General features: G+C 41.2%; 1 protein-coding gene across 1 annotated transcript in view; it reads right to left on the reverse strand.

Annotated features, from left to right (window-relative positions):
* The window catches only part of xylb (xylulokinase homolog (H. influenzae)), a 67,540-nt gene that overhangs the window by 13,680 nt on the left and 27,785 nt on the right, over positions 1–26,075 (reverse strand). Inside the window, exons 10-17 of the mRNA XM_084323870.1 lie at positions 23,305–23,386; positions 20,533–20,573; positions 18,976–19,091; positions 18,112–18,227; positions 17,458–17,531; positions 13,354–13,450; positions 12,719–12,777; positions 3,919–4,006 (exon numbers count right to left, since the gene is read on the reverse strand). Of these exons, the coding sequence (XP_084179996.1) occupies positions 3,919–4,006; positions 12,719–12,777; positions 13,354–13,450; positions 17,458–17,531; positions 18,112–18,227; positions 18,976–19,091; positions 20,533–20,573; positions 23,305–23,386 (673 nt within the window). The remainder of the gene's footprint in view (positions 1–3,918; positions 4,007–12,718; positions 12,778–13,353; positions 13,451–17,457; positions 17,532–18,111; positions 18,228–18,975; positions 19,092–20,532; positions 20,574–23,304; positions 23,387–26,075) is intronic.

Consider the following 26,075-nt stretch of genomic DNA (forward strand, 5'->3'; position numbering starts at 1 on the left):
CTCTTCCTTGTGGTGAAAGCGAGAAGGAGGAGAGCAGGTGACCACACACCTGCTTATGAAGGTAAGCTGATGAGGGGTGTGGTCAGACTAATACTGGTATTAGAGGTACATTTGTGGTTTATTCAGTACGCGTGCACGTACACGAGATAGTGCAGTAGCGATGCCAAGCTAAGCCACTAACGATACAGAACTACCCTACCCAGCTCACACCAGCCCCTGTCAATCATCTGACTTCTGGATTTACTTTTTTATTTCTCTTATTTTTTGGGATTATCTCCCACAAACCTGAACGTTATTGCCATAAAACAGAACGCAGTTAGTTTCTCTACCTTTCTGTGAACGTCTTGCAAAAAACAATGTTGTAATACGATGAAAAATGGTGGAGAAATCTACATTATAAAAAAGATGGCAGAATTCAGTACTGTATCTACAAAACCTTCTGTTTAATCATCTTCCCTTTATTTATTTGCTTCGATTTTTCAGGTCTGGTCAATTTTAGCATGGTGTTATTCACAGTCAAAGATAAATTCTTTTTTTTTTTAAATAGAATTGATATTCTCCTTTGGTTCATTACAATTTACTCAAGCCTAGTAACAGACACACTATTTCTGACACTGATCCATATATGTCCCTAGATTCAGATACCAAGAACATGCAAATTGACCATTTGATTTTTTTTAAATGTTTATTCTACGTCCTAATGGAATGAGTGACATAAAAAAAGTAAAAAAAGTAAAAAAAAAATAAGTAAAAAAGAAAATATATATATATATACATTTTTTTTTTATAATTTTTTTATGGATGGAAGAGCCGCACATTGACGGGCAAAGAGCCGCATGCGGCTCGCGAGCCGCGGGTTGGCCACCCCTGCGCTAGTATATCATCCGCGCAATATCTTTAGTGAATAGCTCGCAAAGACGGAGCAGATAGCACACGCTAAGCTTGCGCAGTTAAGGGTGCCATTAGCGCTGCACAACCCATTCTTTGTGAATTCGCCCCTAAGGTAGGGTGACCATATTTTGATTTCCAAAAAAGAGGACATGCTGGCCCCAGCCTCGAGATACTTAATGATACTTTGCACAATCGAAGCGGGCATGGCCACCTTCATTTCACTATGTCTTGTGTACTGTACTGTATGTGATGAATAAACCTCTTGAATCTTGAATCTCTACTAAAAGTTTACTCAAAGATGCCTTTATTGTTTTAACATATACTTGGAAACATGCACCCAGAAAAGCGGCCATTCTTTTTTTATACTTTTAACTTGAGGACTGCATACTTTTTTTGCAAAGCTTATCTTTATACTGTATGCTTATAACACATGCATAAGCCTGGTCTCTTTTGAAAGATAACATTCTCATGTTTCGTACACAATAAAGAAAAATCACTTTTAGTGCTAATGAGTAACATAGGGCTGAGCATGAGTTGAACTTGTGTACTCACGTTTTTGTGTAGTATAGTTGCAATATTCCAAAATAATATATATATTTTTTGTATAAGCTGGAAAACACTGCAAATCCATAGCCTGAAGGGACATGGGCCTGAAGGGACATGAACGTGTGTTGTCGGGCCTTACAAATACATTTGATTTTGATTTGATTATCAATAAGGTAGGATATCTGGAACACACAAACACACTCTTTTTTAAATCACATGCCATGAAACTCTGGGACCTGGCTGAATTTAAGACTGCACAAATCATGTTTAAAGCACGAAACAATTCACTCCCGGGTAACATCCAAAAATGCTGTTATAGAGAGGGGGGTTACAATTTAGAGGAGAGTCTAACTTCAAGAAACAAGCTGTTCATTCAACAATGTATGTATATTTCAGTTTGTGGAGTGAATATGAGTTGCATAAGATAATAGAGTGTGAAGGTATATTGAATACTGTCTATCTGTATGTCATGTATGTCATATGATGAATTGAAAATGAGGGACCCTGATGTAAACAAGACTAAAGTCTTTCTCTGGGCTGCATCCCCTTAACAATTGTGTGTATTGAGCCGTACTGTATTATACCCATTCTGCAATCTGTTAATAAAGTGTTCAATCAATCAATCAATCAATCAAGGGGGTAGGAATACATAAGTTTACACTTCATTCTATACTCCTGCTTGTTTGTTTTTTAATCTGTTTATTACTTGTTTTTTATTATAATTTATTTTCAATTTATGTTCGAAATAAATAAAACGCATTCATTCAAGATATTGTGTGAGCAAAAGTAGGTTAATTTACTCCCTCGAGTCTGGCCCCGCGCGGATCTTGCAGCTGTGCCCGCACAGTGCAATACTCCAATTCAGCCATTGGCAATTCAGCCATTGGGTGGGTGGCGCTGCTGAGCGGCCCTCACAGCGCGGCCGTCAGCGCGCGGCCCGAGAGCGCTGCTGGCTCTGCGGCTCTGCAGCTGCATGCTTCTCCGGGAGTCCGGGGTGATAATCTGGCGCACGCCTGACATATCGGCATGTAACTCGAGAACCGAGGCACGGATTTGGGCGATTCAGATGGCATTCGAACGGCAACGAACATCGCTTTAATTCGGTAATTTATATGTTCGGCGAAAAATGCAGTCCCGAGCCTTCAGATGCTCGCAAAGGGCCGTGAAACTGAAACTTAAAAACAATGAAACCCCAGACATTTCCATGAATTTATGGAACGCCCCGGACAGGGCGTGAAAAGAGGACATGTCCGGGCAAAAGAGGACGTTTGGTCACCCTACCCTAAGGGTTTAATTGTGGTAACAGCAGCATATCTATATATCACATCATCATAATTCAAGACAGAGAGTAATACAGTTTCAACAATTATTTTTCTACTAGTAAACATGGGAAAGCAGGTTCCATTTCTATGTAAAAAGCCAGGTTTAGTTTGTAGCTTTTTAACCAGATTTGAAGAACATTAAAAGAAAGGTGCAGATTTTCAACAGCAAATTGTACGGAGACAGCCCAAAAATACAAAATAGTATAATCTGCATACAGTTGGACATTAGTTATTTAAAGATTGGACAATATTATTGATGTCAATTATAAAAAAGGACGGGTCCTAAAATGGAAGCTTGGGGGACACCTTTTGTTATTGATAAAAAATGCAGATTGTACATTACCCGCTTTCACACACTGCTGTCTATCAGAGAGGTAGTTGTGGAACCATCTATCTCTTGCTCTGCTCTCAATCATCTCAGCTGAGGGGCTATATGGCTATTAGACTGGTTGTCTTAAATGGGCAGTACCAATAGGCCACTCTGCTGCAGGTTAGCCCTGAAACCAGACTGATGAGATGGTGCTATGGTTAGCCCTGAAACCAGACTGGTGAGATGGTGCTATGGTTAGCCCTGAAACCAGACCGGTGAGATGGTGCTATGGTTAGCCCTGAAACCAGACTGGTGAGATGGTGCTATGGTTAGCCCTGAAACCAGACCGGTGAGATGGTGCTATAGTTAGCCCTGAAACCAGACAGGTGAGATGGTGCTATGGTTAGTCCTGAAACCAGACTGGTGAGATGGTGGTTAGTCCTGAAACCAGACCGGTGAGATGGTGCTATGGTCAGCCCTGAAACCAGACCGTGAGATGGTGCTATGGTTAGCCCTGAAACCAGACTGGTGAGATGGTGCTATGGTTAGCCTTGAAACCAGACCGGTGAGATGGTGCTATGGTCAGCCCTGAAACCAGACCGGTGAGATGGTGCTATGGTCAGCCCTGAAACCAGACCGGTGAGATGGTGCTATGGTCAGCCCTGAAACCAGACCGGTGAGATGGTGCTATGGTCAGCCCTGAAACCAGACTGGTGAGATGGTGCTATGGTCAGCCCTGAAACCAGACTGGTGAGATGGTGCTATTGTTATCCCTGAAACCAGACGGGTGAGGGCTCTGTAGGCACATCCTGAAAAGAGAAAAACGGCTGTTCTGGGATCAGGTCTTACCATGCAGGGCCCTGTAAGCACAGCCGAGGCACGCTGAATTGGCCACGTCAATAGTGTAGACTGGAGCATTGAACACGTCTGAAAGAACCTGAGAGATGGGACACAGGATGTAGGAGATGGATGGGAAGCAGCCTTGACCAGCATGTCATTTATCCAATCAGGTGCATTCCACATGGGGAAATGGCAAGTAGGGAGGGGCTACAACAACATTCATTTTGGACTAATAAATTAATTCATCAATCTTTTTTTTGGCAATACTTTTATTCCACACCTTTCTAAATGATCTGTGGATATATATATATATATATTAGTGCTGTCAGGCGATTAAAATAATTAATCTAATTACAGGATTTGTAATTAATTAATCTAATTAATCGCATTTTAATCGCATAACCATTTTATGCCTGATATTCTATAATCATATTTCAAATGTGTCCGGATGGCAGAATTCAGTACTGTATCTACAAAACCATCCGTTTAATCATCTTCCATTTATTCATTTGCTTAGATTTTTCAGGTCTGGTCAATTTTAGCATGATGTTATTCACAGTCAAAGATAATAAAAAAATTTAATTGATATTCTCATTTGGTTCATTACAATTTACTCAAGCCTAGTAACAGACACAGGGCGGAATCTACAGAGGCTTTGGCGCCTTTTCCAAAGCAAAGCCAGCGCATCTCGCTCTCAAATGAGTGAAATGTAATGAGTGCAAAATAATAGAATCTTTGTCATTGTTGGTCCAACGAAATTGAGTTTAGAGCATCACCACATACAAACATACTGAATATAGCATGTATAAATAATAACATCAATAATATAATATCAATGTCGCAAGTGCAATAGTGCTAGTGCAAATGAATAGTATGACAGTCCAGTTTACTGCTTTCCATCTTGATTTCGAATGTCTTTTATTTTTTTGGACAGCGCGCTAAACATGACAGCGCGCTACATTTTGACACACACATTTCTGCCAAGAGTGCTGTCAGGAGTGCAGAGTGCAGACTGCTCGCAGCCACACATATTGGGCGTGTCTGCGCTAGTGTTGTCAAAAATATAGTTTTTTCGATACATATCAATTCTGAATATTTAAAACAGTTTCAATACTCATTTCCCGCAATATCGATACCAGCTGGCGTTCTCGCAGTCTCCTCTCCTTGTTGACACACGCACACACGCTGCTGCGGCATTGCCCCTCCCACTCCCCCCTCCCCTCGCGGAGTGTCTTGTCAACACAACTCCTCAGCTCTCACTCGCTCCAAGTGGAGCCTCGACAGCTCTTCTTTCAACATCACTGAATCATTAAACAAAATGACCCATTAAACGATTGACTTTAGTTTAATGTTGGCCTTCGTTGCAGGCTTGCAGCTGTTGGCTAGCTGTTGGCTAGCTAGCTATCTTTCTCAGTTGGCTAACGTTAGCTACCTAGCTAGCTAATACTGGCTGGCTGCCCTGCCTACCTTTTAATTCGCAATGGAATGGCTAGCTAACTAACTGTACATATCGATGTGATTGGCTGAGACCGTAATTTGTACGGTTGGCTGGATTGGGGGTGGCCAGCTGGCTAGTTGGCAGTTCATGGTGCAGTAGCTAGCTAGATAGCTGGCTAATGTTGGCCAATATACAGTAGCTGTAACTGAATGATGCTAGCCTTATGTGGTCTTATAAGTTTCAGTTCATAGGAAAATACTTTGACTATAATGGTCAGAAGTAAATTAACTGTATATACTCTCCAGTGGCGGCTGCTGACCAAATTTCTTGGTGAAGCACAAAATTATATTTTAAATTATATTTTCTAAACATCCCCAACGCTGCAACACCCCCATTCCTCCCAGGTGTCAGGCTCCTCATTCGCTTCCATTCATTTTGGGGACCATGTTTAAATATCATATTTCTGAAGTATAAACAAACTATACTGCTGTGACGATTTCAATAAAACAGACCATTCTGAGTCAATGGTACAGCAAAACTGTACATTGGAATATTGGTAAACATATCGGTCAATCCCATTGTCCCATGGGATTATGCCCCCCCCCCCTCCCCGCGGCGATATTAATATTTGATTAGAAACGCAAGCAAGGCTTGCGGCGACTCATGTGGTCCTTGGGGGCTACCTGGTGCCTGCGCGAACTGTGTTGGTACACACGCAAGGCCACAGCGGGCCAATGAATTCATAATCATAATCACTGTAAAATATATATATATTTTAAATGCACTCACCACACAACAGCCAAAGCAGTGACCGATCTCATCTTCCATTGAATATTGCAGCTTCCTTATTTCCTTCTCTATTGATATCTCCTCATCACATCTTGGGAATCATAAACATTCCTTCCTTCCTCACTTCCCTAAAGTGTCTTGTTACTCGCTCTGCTCTCGTCCCCCCGCCCCCCTCCTCCTCACGAGCTCCATGTAACGTGGAAGTGCAGTGGTCTATGCCATGTCTCGCAGCTCCTCTCTGATTGAGTCTCAGACCGTCGAGGGCAGTCAATCATTCAACCCGCGTTCGTGAGTAGCGTGCGCACGGGCAGGGCTTAGATGACTCAAATAGCCTATTTTGATTGGATAATAGAATAAAAAGATCAACCCGTGCAGGGAAAGTTGCACTTGAGTGATTGACAGCTAGCCATTACTGACTGCAGGCCTGATCAGAGAGCTCAGAGCTGTCACTTTTGGCAATTTTTGAAGAAGAAAAAAAATTCACTGGAATTTTATTTACAGAGGAAAACATTTCTAATAAAAGAAAAATAATAATAATAATAAAAAGAATAATATATATATATATATGTAAATTAATAATAATTATGAAAAAAAATATTTTATCAACTTTTTTCTCCCATTTTCTATTTTTCTCCCATCCCAATTTCGTATCGTCCAATTCTACCCTCCCCTGTCTCGAACGTTGTTAGGCCATGCCTCCCACAAGCCGGCTGCAATGTGGACTAAGCCTTACATCACGTGTCCCCTCCGGTACTCGAGGAAGCAGCAGTCGCATCTTTTCACCTGCACAGCGCAATCTCTCAGCGTCGGGGGTCTGCGTTTGGAGGGCACGCCGCCCCCGTCGCTTCCTGATTCTGCTGCGCAGGCGCACCAACCGACCTGTAGGAGTCGCTGTCCACAACGTCCGATCTCCACCCATCAGCTTCCCACCCCCTAATACTGCCAATTGTATTAGTATGAACGACCAGCCAAGCTGATAGCAATGCGGAGAGCTGGGCTCGAACCCAGCGTCTCCTGCATTGGTGGTGAGCGCCTTGCCCACTGCACCACCTAGCCGCCCAATAATAATTATGAATTATGAGTGAATTTATGAGTGAACCCTGTTGCGTGCCACCACCCACTTCAATGACAGAGCTCTCATATTTACAAACGCATAAACTATATCTTAAATTATGGCTATGTGTCTAATATGGCCGTCGCTTATCAATGACTTGTTTGCAGTCAACATTGTCGAAACGGATTGTTTTTTAATTGGTTCATTTCCATTTTATACCATTTTGAAAAAACCCATCGTTTTTTGAAAGTTCCAAAAAAAAATAAAGATTCTGTGATAAACGCCCTTTACTGGAATACACTGGAATACACAAAACACGTAATTTTTCGGCCTATTTATGAATAGTTTTCAAATAAACGCTAGATTATCGATAGTATATGTGTACTTATGCACGCTATAGAAGCGGGCTGAAAAATCGATTATCTTATTTCCTGATCGCACACACACACACATACACACATATGGCACACGCTGATATATAGGTGAAAATAGCTCTGATTATCCCAAGACTGGTAAAATAGATTCCTTACCTCAGATCAGATGTTCTCCAAAAAGATTATTCCAATTCCTGATCGCCATTCCAAATATCAATCGCGTTTATTGATCCAACGCTGGGTACTGGAGAAACACATTTTCCGCTGTTCTGGTGGTGGGCGATTACTTGGATCGTCTCCGGTTACTTGTCTGACAAGTAAAATGTGGAAGCAGGACTTTCTTTTCTCCATGCGTTTCATTCAATCCAATCCAAAGGGGTGCAGTACCATCCGGAGACGATAGGGGGCGGTATTTTCCCTGTTCGAGTTCAGACAGATCCCCACTGGTAACATGAGGCTAGATTGATGAAAAATGAATGGAAATCGATAATAATGTTGTATGTCATAAATGTCTGGATGTAACAATACTGTTTATCTGTATGTCATATATGTTATGATGAATTGAAAATGGGGGACCCTGATGTAAACAAGACAAAAGTGTTTCTCTGGTCTGCATCCCCTTAACAATTGTATGTATTGAGCTGTACTGTATTGTACCCATTCTGCAATCTGTTAATACAATTTTCAATCAATCAATCTGTTATGCTTAACACGCAGTACTATTAACTTTACTTAATTTCTAAGATTATATCATTTAGTTATTTTTAAATGTCTGATCTAAAGATAAACAAAGGGTTTTAAAAGTGTTATATTTATCTTCTCTTATAGTACCAGAGAGAAGCTGAGGAGAATCAACCAGCAACAAAACCAAAATTTATAAAAAAAAATATATATATTTATCATTTTTTTGTGGAACGTGTGGAAGGATCACACTACCCCCCTTAGATCCTTTCCTCGCTGAGCAGGCCCCCCGACCGAACTGTAGGAGTCGCTGTTTACAACAACCAGGACCCACCCACCAGCTTTCCCACCCCTAACACTGCCAATTGTGTTAGTATGAACAACCAGCCAAGCTGGTAGCAATGCAGAGAGCTGGGCTCGAACCTAGCATCTCCTGCACTAGTGGCGAGCGTCTTGCCCACTGCGCCACTTAGCCGACCTGTAAATGTGTATTCTACGTTCTTATGGAATGAATGAGATTAAAAAAAAAATAATAATAATTTTTTTTTAATTATAATAATAATTATTATTATTATTTTTTAAAAACATTTTTAGTTAATTTTCATAACGCGATAATTTGCTGTGTAATTAATTTATCTAATTAACGTGATAAACTGACAGCCCCAATATATATATATACATTATTATTATTTTTTTTTAAGGAAAGAAAATAAAATGTTATCTGTAGCTCCTTTCACATTGCCCATTCAAGCTGTGAATCTTGTTATGTACCCCATTATACCGGCATGCCATTCTGTATGAAAGGAATGGGGGGTCAAAGTTGATATAGCATTATGCCATCTTCAGGTATGTGGTCATTTCTGGGGTGGTTTCGCCCCAGCGTCTGTGTGAAAGGGACAGCCTGGCATTTTGGGATAAGGGGTGTGATGTTTTGATGATGTGGTTAATTCTGTGGTGGTTAGCTTGTAGGTAATATCATAACCACAACCATAGACGCCTGACCAATGGAGCACTCGAAGCATCTGCTCTACCACTATTGAACATGGGGGGGCAAACGTCTGGTTTTGCTCCCCCACTTTTTGATCATATGAAAAATATGATATATCCACCCCCCCCCCCCCCAATATATAAATCTAACCATAACTACGTAATTTCAATCAAATTACTATTTTTTTTTTTTACATTTTAAGATTTAACCTTTTTCCCTGTGGTATCGAAAATGGTATAGAATATCGATATTTTTCAAGGTATCGTATCGAAGTTCGAAATTCCAGTATCGTGACAACACTAGTCTGCGCTGGTATCTCATCGAGCAATGTGCTTTCGTGGATAGCTCGCAGACGCAGAGCAGGCTCCACGGATGCAATTTGCTTCGCGCAATCCATTCTCTGTGGATTCCGCCCACAGTATTTCTGACACTGGGAATACATTCCCTGAGATCCATAGATGTCCCTAGAATCAGATACCAAGAACATGCAAATGGACCATATTAAAAAAAGTCTGTAAATGTGTATTCTTTAAAAAAAGAAAAAAATTCCCCCTCCTTTTTCCTCCGTTTTTCTCCCATCCCAATGTTAGTTGTTATGCCAATTCCCAATCCCCTTCCTGGTCGCTGCGCACCTACCCCCTACAGTCGGTCTGGGAGAGTGGAGGCTATCACATGCTTCCTCCGACACATGTGTAGCCAATCAACCGCTTCTTTTCACATGGCAGCACGGACTCTCACTGAGAGGGTGTAACGTGTGGAAGGATCACACTACCCCCCTTAGATCCTTTCCTCGCTGAGCAGGCCCCCCCGACCGAACTGTAGGAGTCGCTGTTTACAACAACCAGGACCCACCCACCAGCTTTCCCACCCCTAACACTGCCAATTGTGTTAGTATGAACAACCAGCCAAGCTGGTAGCAATGCCGAGAGCTGGGCTCAAACCTAGCATCTCCTGCAATAGTGGCGAGCGTCTTGCCCACTGCGCCACTTAGCCGACCTGTAAATGTGTATTCTACGTTCTTATGGAATGAATGAGATTAAAAAAAAAGTAATAATACTTTTTTTTAAATGATTATTATTATTATTTTTTAAATACATTTTTAGTTAATTTTCATAACGCGATAATTTGCTGTGTAATTAATTTATCTAATTAACATGATAAACTGACAGCCCTAATATATATATACATTATTTTTTTTTTTAAGGAAAGAAAATAAAATGTTATCTGTAGCTCCTTTCACATTGCCCATTCAAGCTGTGAATCTTGTTATGTACCCCATTATACCAGCATGCCATTCTGTATGAAAGGAATGGGGGGTCAAAGTTGATATAGCATTATGCCATCTTCAGGTATGTGGTCATTTCTGGGGTGGTTTCGCCCCAGCGTCTGTGTGAAAGGGACAGCCTGGCATTTTGGGATAAGGGGTGTGATGTTTTGATGATGTGGTTCATTCTGTGGTGGTTAGCTTGTAGGTAATATCATAACCACAACTATGTTCATAAGTGATGATGTGGTTAATTCTGTGGTGGTTAGCTTGTAGGTAATATCATAACCACAACCATAGACGCCTGACCAATGGAGCACTCGAAGCATCTGCTCTACCACTATTGAACATGGGGGGGTAAACGTCTGGTTTTGCTCCCCCACTTTTTGATCATATGAAAAATATGATATATCCACCCCCCCCAATATATAAATCTAACCATAACTACGTAATTTCAATCAAATTAATAATACGCAATGACACTTAATAGCAAGTTTTTAAGTTTCCAAAGATTGTGTGACCCCCCACATTAATGGTTTGATCCAGTGCCCCACTGTCCCGACTCCCTCGTCATGAGCGTATTCGGGAGAGGCGCTGTTTTTTGAATGCCTGGTGAAGAAAAGTTCACCTCGATATTGGATTTAACATTGGCTTTGTGAGGATTATCCTTCTGCGTTTTACACCAAATGGAGCAAATAATTACGTAAGTCGAACACTGTGACTGTATACTAAATGCGCAAACAGATTGAAACTGAATATGTATCGTATTGGTGATGCGAGCCGAGTCGCTGTGCTTAGCGTTACCTAACCATTAGCTAGTGAATCTTTCATGAATGAATGAATGAAAACTTTATTTAACAGATTGCAGAATGGGTCCAATACAGTACGGCTCAATACATACAATTGTTAAGGGGATGCAGACCAGAGAAAGACGTTTGTCTTGTTTACATCAGGGTCCCCGTGTTGATGTGGTCATGATGTTGTTGTTGTTGGCTTGTTGCTGCTGGGGATCGGATGTGAACGGAGGGGCTTCGGGAGGATCGGGAAAGTTATTATTATTATTATTATTATTATTATTATTATTATTATTATTATTATTATTATTATTATTATTATTATTATTATTATTATTATTATTATTATTATAGTAATTGGCTATCATACTGCAATATAAAGAATGAAAACTTTATTTAACAGATTGCAAAATGGGTCCAATACAGTACGGCTCAATACATACAATTGTTAAGGGGATGCAGACCAGAGAAAGACTTTTGTCTTGTTTACATCAGGGTCCCTGTGTTGACGGTCATGATGTTGATGTTGTTGGCTTGTTGCTGCTGGGGATCGGATGTGAACGGAGGGGCTTCGGGAGGATCGGGAAAGTTATTATTATTATTATTATTATTATTATTATTATTATTATTATTATAGTAATTGGCTATCATACTGCAATATATAGAGTTTTATAGTGAAAAGAGCAGCTTTATTGGTCAATATTGAAGGCTCTATATTGCAGGAAATTGCATGTACAGGTGTTCATTAAATGTAAAAAAATCTGCCGTGGAGGGGGTCGCGCCGGACCCACTCCAAACCACCCCTTGCCTGTCTTGCACACGCAAAAAAAAAAGGAAAAAAAAAGGAAAAAAAAATTTAAGAATACAAATAAATCTTGCACCCCCACGTTCAACTATAACTAGGCGGCCATGACCACAACTATGTTCATAAGTGATGATGTAGTTAATTCTGTGGTGGTTAACTTGTAGGTAATATCATAACCACAGCTATTTTCACAAGTGGTTAATTCTGTGGTCTCGACTCTCTGAACCTATAATCTTGCAAGCACTGCAGGGGTCAACATCCACCCGCCAAATGCAGGTAGAATTCGGCTAAGAAAGTGGCTTTTTTTCATTCTGTGTCGAAAAAATGTACTTCCCGATGTGGCATTTTTAAACGACATTACCATCATGTTCGCCATCAGAATCTACTTGTAGATCATTGGATAAATGACATGCTGGAGCTCTAGTGCGACAACTAGTGGCTGAATGTTATCTATAGCACCTTTTAATATGGAAGAGGAAATATATCTAAAGGAGAAAATAAAACAATGACTGTGGTCATACAGAATAATAATGATCGTCTCATATGATCAAGATCATTTGATTATTGTAGCAGTCCCAATACATACACACACACCTCAAATCACACACACACATACCCTTACCTGAAGAATGTCTTTGTTGCAGGAGGCACCACCAGTAGCCAGAACTCTGGTCCCAGGAACTATACACACACACACAAAGGGTTATAACTTATACTGTTGGTGATATAAACAAGACACAATACATATTTCTTTACTCAAGGGTTAAACGGTTAAAATGTATTAGAAATGGTGTGACAATGGCTTTTGTGAGTGTAAGGCTATGTGTCCACTAATAGCCTTTTTTTCGAGGCGGACCGCTTTGAAAAAAGAAGAAAAAAAGCTCTGAGCGTTTTTCTGAATGCAACTGAGGCTCGCGCCAGCCGCGGCTCCGCCCCTTCCTCGATGATTGATGAGCGCGCTGCTTTTCCAAAAGTTTAACTACTTTCAACTTTATGAGCTGGGAGCGCTCTGCCAAAAACGCTGCCGTCGAGAGCTCATAAAACGCGAGGCGCGGCTCTGGGAAGAGGAGCGAGCCTGACGCTTCTCCAGCATAGAAATTAATGACAGAAAGGAGCTGACAACTCATAAAACGTCCGCTGTGGACACATAGCCTAACTCCATATAATGTATCTGAGGAAGGTCCCCGACCAACATTTTTGTGTGCAGAGTGCAGCGTGCCGGAGGTTGACGTTTATGTAGCGGCATTATTAACTCACGGATCTTGTAACCGAGTCTCTCAGCATGGAGTCTCTTAGCCAGAAACTGTCCCTCCACCAGAGCCCTCACCTCCGTCTGGGCAGAGAAACCTGCCACCTGAGTGGGGGAAGAGAAAGAAACTTGTCTTATTAGATGTGTGACATCATCTAATATAATATCATAATATTGCGATCTATATCGTAGGGGTGTGGAAAGACATCATTATCTGTATCTGTATCTGTTCAACCAACTAAATTATCTGTATCTGTATTCGGACTGCAGACTGGAAGTGGGCGTGGTTCATACCTTATTTTTGGACAACAATTATTGTACAATACAAGAGGGGAACATTATGTAATCAAATTAACAACATTAGAAAGGAAGTCACATTAAATCTGGCAAATATAATGCCAATGCAATTGTTGTGCCTTCAATGCATCAAATTGATTTAATATTGGCAGATAATTATGAAATATATTTCTACCTCCTCATATTGTACTTGTCATCTGTACTTGTGCTCTCTCTCTTTCTCTTTATTTTTAAGTAAACCTAGTTTTAACTGGGGGACATTGAACAATCATAAATTGAAATAAATATTTACAACATCTGTCCATATAACAGTATACATGAACTTTTTTGCCTCTTTTATTCAATTTCTCTTATTATTTCTTCATCTCTTTTTACGCAGCCTGTAGACTAATATGTAGGCTGCCCATAAGACTGTGTTGTTCTCTGACAATAAAGGTTAATATAATATTTGTGTGATGTTCTGAAAACGAAATCAGTTTTATAGTCTAAGCATACTTATTATGCACGTTGGAAACTAATCTTTAAAGAAAATGCACACGTCTCGCCTACAAATTAAAATCAAAAATATATTTCTCCTTATTTTTCTCCCATCCCAATTTTGCAATTCCAATTCTTCCCTCCCCTGTCTTGAACGTTGCTAGACTATGCCTCCCACTGGTCAGCTGTAGTGTGGATAGAAGCCTTGCATCACGTGTCCCCTCCGGTACAGGAGAAGGCAGCCTGTTGCATCTTTTCACCAGACAGCTCGAACTCTCAGTGGCGAGGAGTAATGCGTGGGAGGCTCACGCTGCCCCCGATACTTCCTGTTTCTGCTGTACAGGCGCACCAACCGACCTGTAGGAGTCGCTGTCCACAACGTCCAATCCCCACCCACCGGCTTTCCCACCCTCTAATACTGCCAATTGTGTTAGTATGACGGCCGGCCAAGCCGGTAGCAACGCCGAGAGCTGGGCTCGATACCAGTATATCCTGCGTTAGTGGCAAGCGCCTTGCCCACTGCGCCACTCAGCCACCCTATCAAAAAGATTTCTAAAGTTTATTATCTAACAAATTCCTCCTACATAAGAATGATAAATAGCAGTGAATAGGAGAGAAGTGCAGCGCATCTCGGGTTGTGGTTCTGAAATGTCTCCAAAAGGTGCACACACGAGATGATAAATATATAATACATTTAAAATGCATAACTCATGATGATGACTTAAGACAAGCTTTCTCTAGGCTTTTGAAAATGTAGGGGAGACCTTGCTCATCATGAAGCAGCCGGGATAGGAGAGACGACTCCAAATTGCGATCCTGTTATCCTTTCTCTCTTTTGACGCACAACTTTCCAAAAACGTATTACTAATATTTCCAAAGAGACAGGGCAGTTCTATAGGTCGTTTTTGACCACAAAACACAATGGCGGTACCTAGGCGGAGTGCCATTGCGTCAATGGAGCTCATAATATAAAAAAAACAAGCATATCCAAGTATAAAAAACATTTGTGTCCATCTCATTATCCGTGCTTTCCCAAATTCATATTCCGATCGTGCTCATTCCTAATATATCAATATCGGAATTCAGATGATTATCATGATATGAATTCCTTTCATATCACCCAGTAAGGAGTCCTCTCCTAGCAGGTCTCCACAGTAGGTCATCTTTTTATTAGCCTGGCAGAGGATACATTTAATTTGAATCAATCATTTCAAGTATTTCCATCAACCATGTACAGGCTGTGGCAAAAGATACCCTTAACTCTTTCACGGCCAACAACGTTTTTGTACGTTATTGGGCGCCAACGGTTAACTCATTCAACACCAGACCCGATGATAGTCGGGTTAACTCGCCGACCGGTCAGCGCCAATCACGTGTATAGTCGGGTTTTAATCGTTATTTCTTTTATTAGCGATATCCATTCATTTTCATCCATCCAGCCTGATGTTATTATTGGGAATGGGTCTGAGCTCGCAAAAGGGCAAATACTGCCATCTACGCCTTCCAGCTGGTATTGCACTCCATTAGGAATGGTGTAGTTTCTTTTCTGGGACGATCCGAGCCGTGCGGGCGGGGTTTAAATACCCAGGCGAGGTAGGCCTATACAACGATGGCATGGAACAGTAACCCCGCCCGCCGTCAGTGTGTAACGCTCGGTAATGTGCAACGGACCTCCACGACCAGTATTTGGAATGGCGATCAGATAATTGGATTATTTCTTTTGCATTACATTAGATACCAGGTAAGAACACTATATATAAAAGCTTGCGTTGATCTGATATGTCTTTCTACCCCGATCGAAGCTGTCTCTGTGTGTGTGTGTGTGTGTGGCTGTGTGCCGTTGGGTGGGAGGAGGTGGCGGGGGAGCCCCGTGGTCCAGGGCTCTTTTCATTCTTGCATGAGGAAGGATAATAATGCTGATCTAGCATTGATTTCAGGAAGATTCGATAATCAGGCGAAAAATGACAACGTGTTTAGTGTATTCCACTAAAGGGCTATTATCTTGTCTTTTCCTGGAATTACTAAGAATCACCAAAACTATACTCATATTCAAAATGGTATAAAACGAAAATGTACAGATGAAAAAACAATCAGTTTTGTACATGTTGACTGGAAGCAACTCACTGATAATCGACGGGTGTATTAGACCCATAGCTATAATTTAAGATATATTTTAAGCACTCGCAAATCTCGCAGTCCCCCCATTGATTAAAGCGGTGGCGTTCTAGCGCATTAAGCGATGGCGCAGAATGAGTTAAGGGCCATAAACGGATATATATGTTTTTGGATCGTTTGTGCTTTTTTCGATTTTAATATTCTATTCAATGTCACGGACCCGTATGTTGCCGTTAAAAGGCATACTGGGACACCGAGGGTGCAGTACCGGCCAGATCCTGCTAGTAGGCAGTATCGAGAGTGCAGTAAACCCTGTTCCAGACCGGGTGTTACGTTTAAACCGCTCTGGGCGCAGCTTTTTAGTACAGGGAAGCCTAGGGCTTCACTCGATCCCATTGAATCGTTTTCGGGACAATCGATGGATATGTTGTGCTGGATTATGTCGTGGACCAGATGGACATCAGATGGACCAGATGGCGATCAAACAATTGGAATATTATTTTTGGAATACCCCCGACCATAGGTAAGGACTATCTGACGTCAATTTCGGCTTGATCCAACAATGTTTTCAAACCGATCCAGCTAATCGGCGTGTGTTGTGGTAATAACGAATGACGTTACTGGCAATCAAAGCATCAGAAACGACACCCCCCCCCCCCTTTCATGCATTTATGATGAAACATAATACCTATTATATACATATGATTTTGAAATAGTAGCGTGTCCAGGGACGAAACGCCAATGCTTTTAGTAGAATGCACATTGCGCCCTATAACCAGCCTCCCAGGAATTAACCCGGATCATTCCGAAATTATACTTATATTCACCACGGCAGAACGCGCGAACGTATTCATGAAAAAATTTATTAATTCTTTTTTGCATCTTGGACAGAAGATAGTTACTGTCAAATGACCATAGTATCGTATCCATAGCTATAATATAGAATATAAATATAGCTCTACAAACAAGGTGACACACAGTGAAAATATGTAATGGAAACCTGGCCTAGCTAGAACAGGATGGGGAAAGGCCTCGGCCCTGAATGAGTTAAAGTACCCTTAAAAATGCAGTACAGAATACTGATATTCAGGCAAGCATTTTGATACACATTAACAAATCTTAATACAATTGCCATGTTAATGATAAACTGCCCCCCACCTGGCCCCAAAATAGGTCCATGTGGGCAAACAGTTATCTCATTGCTGATTGTGTTCTGGACCAACCTGATTGGTGCCTCGGTCAAACCTGTGAACTCCCACAGCAGGCGGAGTGATCTCCATCACATCAAAGTAGAACCCTGGAAGTACACCAGTCAACCAATCACATCAGTCCAAGCACTGTACTTCTCCATTCTACTAGTATACTTTAGCCTGCCTGTTGTTTTAAAGGGGCATTTCACCAAAAAACTATACTGATTTATTTTGCACACATTTATTTAGTTTGACAGTTATTGAGAGTAAACTATAAGACGGACCAGACACTCAAACCCTATGCTACCACATGTCCAGGTACTGTCCACCTTAGGCTTCTTAGCCTCTGGGACATTCCAGAGGGAGCTGGGAGACAGGGTGGCCATATTGCAGCCATCCATCAGCCGTGACCTCCAGCGAGTCGTGGATGGAATCATATAACTGGCCACACAATACATCAAATTCTCATATACTGAACAACAACAGTCAAGAGAGGATTCCATGCCATTGCTGGTCTGCCCAACACCATCAGCACAATTGACTGCACGCAAGTGCGCATCAAGGCACCCTCCCCAGATGCGTTTCCATATCTCAACAAAAAGCAAAACCACCCCATCAATGTTCAAATTATCTACGAAAGAAAATCAACAAAGGAAAGAAGGTAAATCCAAAGCATGACATCATCACCTATGTTGTCATGATTTCCGAGGGGTGTGTCCCTCAGTGCAGAGGAGAACATTTCCCATGATCCTCCAGCACACTCATTCCTAATTCGCTCTCTGGTCAGTGAGCCATTCTTGAAGCTGGGTAGGAAAAACACCCATACACACGTATGCACCCACATAATATGTAAATACACCCCACATAATACATAAATACACTCACATAATACGTAAATACACCCACATATTACATAAATACACCCACATAATACATAAATACACCCACATAAACACAGAGTTGTGTAGGGCTGTCCCTGACTAAGGATTTGTATAGTCGACTTTGATTGGCCGAACTTTGCAGATAGTCGACTGGTAGTCGACTATAAAATGTAACTATATATTTAAAAAAATTAAATGTATTATTATTATTATTATATTTTATCATTCCATTTGGGCTGTGGGGGGTGCTTAATGTCTGAAGTTGTCGACTGAAGGCTTCTTGTCCACTGATGGATACATCTTGATATTTGTCTAGTCTAGTGTGTTCATTAGACGGGTGAAATCCTCTTTCAGTGCCTCTGTGCCCGTTTCTTAGGCAGTTAGCCTCTCTGGTATGCGAGCCATTAGTGTTAGCCACGCTTCTAGGCCTCTTTGCTTTTGGAAAGAATGATACAAAAGATTAATTATCTTTTTTTTTAAATAATAATTATTTATTTTTTTGCATTCGACTAAGAGGTTGGCAGTCGACTACGGCTACTTTCGATCGATTAGTCGACTATTCGACTAATTGGGGTCAGCCCTAGAGTGGTTACAAAATATACTTTTTTTTAGCCAAAAAGTTCAGCACTTATGTACAGTGTGTGTGTGTGTGTATGTGTGTGTGTGTTACCATAGCAGGGCCATATATGACAATTGGTCTACAGGGTTACAGAAGATGTGTCCTTCCAAAGCAGGACATGGCTCCTTGATCCATAAGAAGATTGTATCACTGGTGCCCAGGCTTACCTGCATGTGTATGCACGCACACACACGCACACACACACACACACACACACACACACACACACACACACACACACACACACACACACACACACACACACACACACACACACACACACACACACACGCACACACACTTGTTTATTCTTGATGTTTGAATAAACATTTGTTTATAACAAATGTATTACAACAGGGGTGTCAAACTCATTTTCACAGAGGGCCACATCAGCATTATGGTTGCCCTCAAAGGGCCAAAGACTGTATAAATGTTAATGTAATGTAAAATAAATGTAGCTACTCATTTACATATTGTTAAACATGTTGTTTCTGTATTTATTACTTATTCAAGTTATACATATTGCATATGCATTTGCATAGATGTAAAAATATATGTTAGCTTATGTTATTTTAATAAATAATTTTAGTTGATCAGAACCCCATATTACTCCATCAATCAATGATCAAACCATTCAAGTAAATAACAAAGAAGAATATCATCAAATACAAGCTATGACATTAAGTTTGTTCAAAACCTTTTTGTCACAGTCAAGAGGGGCAGAACTAACAACTGTGAGCTGCAAAGAACACGTGGGACAGATGTAGCAGATGTTACAAAAACAAATGGCTGCACACAACCTTGCAGAGGCCATACATCCAACTAATGGAAGATAGTTTAATTAACTTTAATTAACATATTGCAGAATGGGTACAGTACAGTACAGCTCAATACACACAATTATTAAGGGGATGCAGACCAGAGAAAGACTTTCGACTTGTTTACATCAGGGTCCCCCATTTTCAATTCGTAATGAAATTGCTATTATGTGTCTGCATGAACACACAACTGTAACTGTACTCAAAAATAACAAAATAAGGGTCGTCTCAGTTCACAACTATATTGGTCAAGTTTTGGGTGGGACTTGTTTGCGTCACTACAGCTTCTTATTCAATTGAGCGAGATGCTCGGTTATGTCACACAGCCAGTTTGCATCTGACAGTTCAGACAATATTTCTTCAACCCTTTGTTACCTATTCCGCCTGGATCTTTTTTGTATTTTGGGCTGTAAAATTGTCAAAGAATGTCTGAGGAGTAAGTGCTTTTGGCTTTTTTCCTCAGATGTTCAACATACATGTGTGTAAGAATGTGTCTGTCAAAGTTAAAACTTTATTAACGCATTAACCCACAATTATTTTAACGCCGCTATTTTTGAACCCAAGATTAATGTGTAAAAAAAAAATATATATATATATTTATTTTTTTACCAGAGCTCTTGGGGGCCACATCAAATGACGTGGCGGGCCACATTTGGCCCGCGGGCCATGAGTTTGACACCTATGTATTACAACATTAACATATTGACTCTACAGATTTGAAAAATGGCTATTAATGAGTTATTAATTTCTTCACTACAGTACTTTACTGTTGGGACTTAGAAGAACTTACAGCAATGTCTCCTTCCTGGAGTCTCATTCCTGCCAGGGAACCTGCAAACAAACAAAAGGACGACTTATTTAAAGGATAATTCCGGTATTTCTAAACCTGGACCCTATTTTAACATCCTTTGTGGTCTAAATAAATAATAGGAACAAAATGTTTTGTAATTGGTCCAGTATTGAGAGAGATCACTTCAGCCAGCAGCCGCAAAACGGGCTGCAATGTAATCACACAGGGCAATCGTGCACATGTTAAAATATTCACATGGATGGAATGGATTGCGCCCGCTAATAGCACCCTTAACACTTTAACCGCCGAAAACGCTGGAACTCATCTTTCCCCGCCATGCTCATTCTGCCGAAGACGCTGTAACTCGTCTTTGATATCAATATTTCAAAAATCTGTGATCGAAATCATATTTCTCCTCCGGGGACCTGAGATATACTGCTGATCTCCTCTCAACTCTCTAACGGTTCAAGAGCGCCATCTGGTGGCCGATCGGCAGATCGCCAACAGGAAGTGACGCGCCAAACAGGAAGTGCTCATCCATATTTCGTCCGGGCACTCGCGATCGTTAGCCGGACTCCATCTCGACACACTGGATAATCAATCGCTCGCCCTAACTCAATAAACAACGTTATTTGGACGTATATAGTATTATACAACCTGGAAATGGTTCATCTAGATCAACATCCCATAATCGGAAACTGTCTACTCCAAGCTGATCGTCCAACGGCGCGAGGAAGATACGGTAAGATCCAGCGTTATTTTCTAACGTGTTCCATATAAACTGCTCTGATGATCATATGACCCACACTAGATGAATGATATAACGTTGCCCACGAAACGACCCCCCGCCCATCCGGTCAACATCAGATGATACGTAGTAACTTCTAGAAGTACCTCCAGTTGAAATTTTTTATCTGGCACCGATCGCTACCAAACTGTATTTGATCATCAATATAATGCATTTGGGGCTATAAATCAAGTTCTGGAGAAAGCTGCAGAAAACGATAAAAACATACTTATACTTTAGACCATATTTTAGTATGAATATGTGAATGAAAAAGTATAACGTTGCTACACCCTGAACAATAGATATATGACATTGAATGGGCCATAATAATGTCAATTTAGCAATAGAATTTAAAAAGTTATAGCCCTGCAAAGAAGGGGAACTTCTCCATAGACAAATAGAGCTGGCTAGGGGTGGTAAATTATGAATTTAACGATGGCGATCAAAGTGTTAATTGCGTGTGTTTTGCTGCGGCTATTTGCTCCATCTTTGCGACTTATTCACTAAAGATATTGCATGGATGATATAGCGCAAACAGGCCCATACGGTGTGCAATTTGCTCCCGATATCCGTCAATGCAGTTGGTTCACGGAGAGCAATTTGCTCCTGATATGGTAAAGTAGTATAAATACTGCCCATGCAACAGTATGCATGTCCTCCTAGGACAATGGCAGACAGAAAACAGAAGCTTCAATTATCTGGTCACGAATTGGAAGTACTGACGAATCAATACTGTAGCTCTTCTAGTCCTTGGGCCAAACACTTTTTTGGTATCAATTGGGTGGGCAAATTCTAGATGTGATTTTTTTTTTTTATTCCTATACAACCCGTTTCGATATGATAGACAGTTTGGTTTTGTAGCTTATTAGTGGTTAACGAGTTCTCAAAATAAGTATCCTGCCATATCTTGCTCCCCTTCATAGGTTCACTCGTACGTCGGGTTGTAGGGGTACTAGAGACATGAACAATGATCAGGTTTTTATGCACCCGAGTCTCCTGAACACGTAGAGATAAACCCAGAGTCGATCGGACCTTCCTACACTGAGCTATGGTAACTTTCGCGCACCTACCCCCTACAGGTGAATGCCTCACTGAGACCACTTATCGATAACTGCATGAAATCGATAAGTGGCGTCACTTATAGTTTTTTTTAACGATCGATTTCACGCAGTTATTGATAATTATCGATAAATCTATAATTATCGATAAATGGTCTCAGCCTTACTTTTTTTACCATTGTAAACTGGGGGGGGGGGGGGTACGTCAACTCAAGGGACACTAACAAACTGAACAAGCTGGTGAGGAAGGCTAGCTCTGTGGTGGGAGTCGAACTGGTCAAACTAGAGGTGGTGGCAGAGAGGACGCTAGAACGTTAAAACTAACCATCTAACCATAATCATAGTCTTGCTGTGTTTGCATCAGGGTGGGTGAGTGGCTTAGTCTAGTGGCACTCGCCCACAACCACAATCATTTTTGGTCCAACTCCCGGTCGCAGTGTTTGTTTTGGACTTTTGCCAATACAAAGCGTAAATATATGACTTATACAATACGTAATATTACTTATGGCTATAACATAACATACATTATGTACTTGGCCTGTGGCCGATTACTACTTTATTTACATTTTCTGATGAGTCAATTTCTTTGTGAGTTTCAAACATTCTCATTAGCCTGAAAGATAAGAATTAATTAAAGAAGTCAGAACTGCTTAGGACACAGAACACACAGAGACATCAGTCAATCCAGAGACATCAGTCAATCCAGGGACAGCCGATTTCCTTCTACCGTAATTGTCTGTCCGTTAATGTCGCACCAAAAACTACCAAAATTTGTAAACTACTTGGCAATAAAGACCTTTCTGATTCTGATTATCTGATTAAGAGAGACGATTCAATTGACTTTCACTTCCTGATATGCATGCCATTGAGGAAGTGAGGGGTGGGAAAATGGCCAAAAAAAAAATCAAACCAAGCTATTTCTTTTACCTGGATTGTCCCCAGTGAACGCCACCACCTTGCAGTCTTCAGAGAAGCCGTAGCGAGACACATAGTAGGAGGACACAGAGCCCTGGAGACAGAGACCAACAAGAGACACTGTATAGTAGGAGGAGACAGTGACCAACAAGAGACATACTGTATAGTAGGAGACAGTGACCAACAAGAGACATACTGTATAGTAGGAGGAGACAGTGACCAACAAGAGACATACTGTATAGTAGGAGGAGACAGTGACCAACAAGAGACATACTGTATAGTAGGAGGAGACAGAGACCAACAAGATACATACTGTATAGTAGGAGGAGACAGAGACCAACAAGAGACATACTGTATAGTAGGAGGAGACAGAGACCAACAAGAGACATACTGTATAGTAGGAGGAGACAGTGACCAACAAGAGACATACTGTATAGTAGGAGGAGACAGTGACCAACAAGAGACATACTGTATAGTAGGAGGAGACAGAGACCAACAAGAGATATAATAATAATAATAATAATTATTATATCTTAAATTTATATAGCGCCTTTCAGGAGACCCAAGGCGCTTAACAGCTAAGGGAGGGGGACAGGGAACAACGTAACAACAAAATATTAATCAAAAGGAAAGAAAAGAAAGAAAACGAAAGAAAAGGGGAAATCAGGCAGAGTAATTTACAAATTTGGTGAAAAGGTGGGTTTTGAGTTGGGATTTGAAAGAGTGCAGGGATGTAGCACTACGGATGTTTGGAGGGAGTGAGTTCCAGAGGGTGGATGCGGCCACAGAGAAGGCTCTGGGACCAACAGTCCGCATGTTGGTGGTGGGGATGGAGAGGAGACCGGAGTCAGAGGACCGCAGCCTCCGGGGCGGAATGTAGGGATGGAGGAGGTCCGCTAGGTACCGGGGGGCAAGGGAGTAAAGGGCTTTGTAAGTGATGAGGAGGATCTTGAAATTGATGCGGGACTTGACTGGAAGCCAGTGGAGGTGGATGAGGGTGGGGGTGATGTGGTGCCAGGACTTGGTGCGGGTGAGAACCCTGGCAGCAGAATTTTGGACATATTGTAGCCTGTTCAGGGCATTACTGGGTAGTACTGTGTAGGAGGAGACAGTGACCAACAAGAGACATACTGTATAGTAGGAGGAGACAGAGACCAACAAGAGACATACTGTATAGTAGGAGGAGACAGAGACCAACAAGAGACATACTGTATAGTAGGAGGAGACAGAGCCCTAAGGACAGAGCAATAAATAAAGGTCTTTAGAAGAGTACAATGTCCATGTTGTTGTCTCTCCTCTAGAACCAACAAGTATTCATTCATTCATTAATACTAACAAATTCATATTATCCATCTCAAGCACCAAGGCTACTACACAAATACTGAGTGATTCACAACTAGTGCTGGTTAAAGGAGTGTGGGTATTTAACCTCCTCGGGACAACGTCCAGCTAGCAGGTCTGTTCTGTGGTCCGTAAAGAAACTATTCAGGGCCGTGTGAACCGAGTAGTGAACCGAGTAGTAAACAGAGTAGTGAACAGAGCAGTGAACAGCATAGTGAACAGAGCAGTGAACAGAGTAGTGAACAGAGCAGTGAACAGCATAGTTAACAGAGCAGTGAACAGAGTAGTGAACAGAGTAGTGAACAGAGCAGTGAACAGAGTAGTGAACAGAGCAGTGAACAGAGTAGTGAACAGAGCAGTGAACAGCATAGTTAACAGAGCAGTGAACAGAGTAGTGAACAGAGTAGTGAACAGAGTAGTGAACAGAGCAGTGAACAGAGTAGTGAACAGAGCAGTGAACAGAGTAGTGAACAGCATAGTGAACAGAGCAGTGGACAGAATAGTGAGCAGAGTAGTGAACTAAATAGTGAATAGCATAGTGAACAGAGCAGTGAGCAGAGTAGTGAACAGAGTAGTGAACAGAGTAGTGAACAGAATAGTGAACAGAGTAGTGAACTGAATAGTGAACTGAGCAGTGAACAGAATAGTGAACAGAGTAGTTGTTACAGACCCTGTCCTTATGTATGTATATAGAGGGAGTTATGTATGTTATCTGTTGTATATATAGGCATGTTTTGTTTGTGGTCTTGTGTCTCCCTCTTCAGATTCAGATTACTTTATTCGCCATTTTATATAGGTACAAAATGGAACGTGATTTGACATTACAGTGCATGCTTTTTTCACAAATTAAGAACAATACAACAGTAAATAAATAATTAAGTAAGTAAAGTGCAAGACGGGACAGAAGAGTGAGACAACAATAATACTGTGAAAGTGTCTACATATCCCCATTCTCAGGTGTCTCTCAGTTCCAGTAGCAGCTGGTCAATCACCATCTCACTCCAGCAACAGCAGAAGCAGCTGAGGCTCGTCTGCAATCAACCTCCACACCCCTTCATATGTCCCAGTCTTTGTGTCAGTTTCTCTCTCTGTCGTTTGCTATAGAGCCGTGGCTCTTTGGGGTATGTTTGGTAGAGCTGGTGAAGGCTCTGGTACTTTGTGCTGTTAGTTAGTTTAGGAGATATCTTTTGTGTTCAGCATTATTGTAGAACTGTGGCTTTTGGAGCATTATTGTAATTGTAGAGCTGTGTGCTTTTGAGTAGGACCTTTGGTGAATAGTTCTTTATTGGAATCCTTGTGTCTTTTGGTGTTTGTAGTACATTTCTGTATTAATCCCTTGTATATTTGTTCCCTTGTCACCCAGCCTATGGTGATTCCTTTTTTCTTGTGTATTAAACTTTTGTTTCGCACACAGGGACATTGAGGACAGGAAGATACCCTGG

Source organism: Notolepis coatsorum (genome assembly GCF_963971535.1).
Source record: "Notolepis coatsorum genome assembly, chromosome: 10".
Taxonomy (NCBI): Eukaryota; Metazoa; Chordata; class Actinopteri; order Aulopiformes; family Paralepididae; genus Notolepis; species Notolepis coatsorum.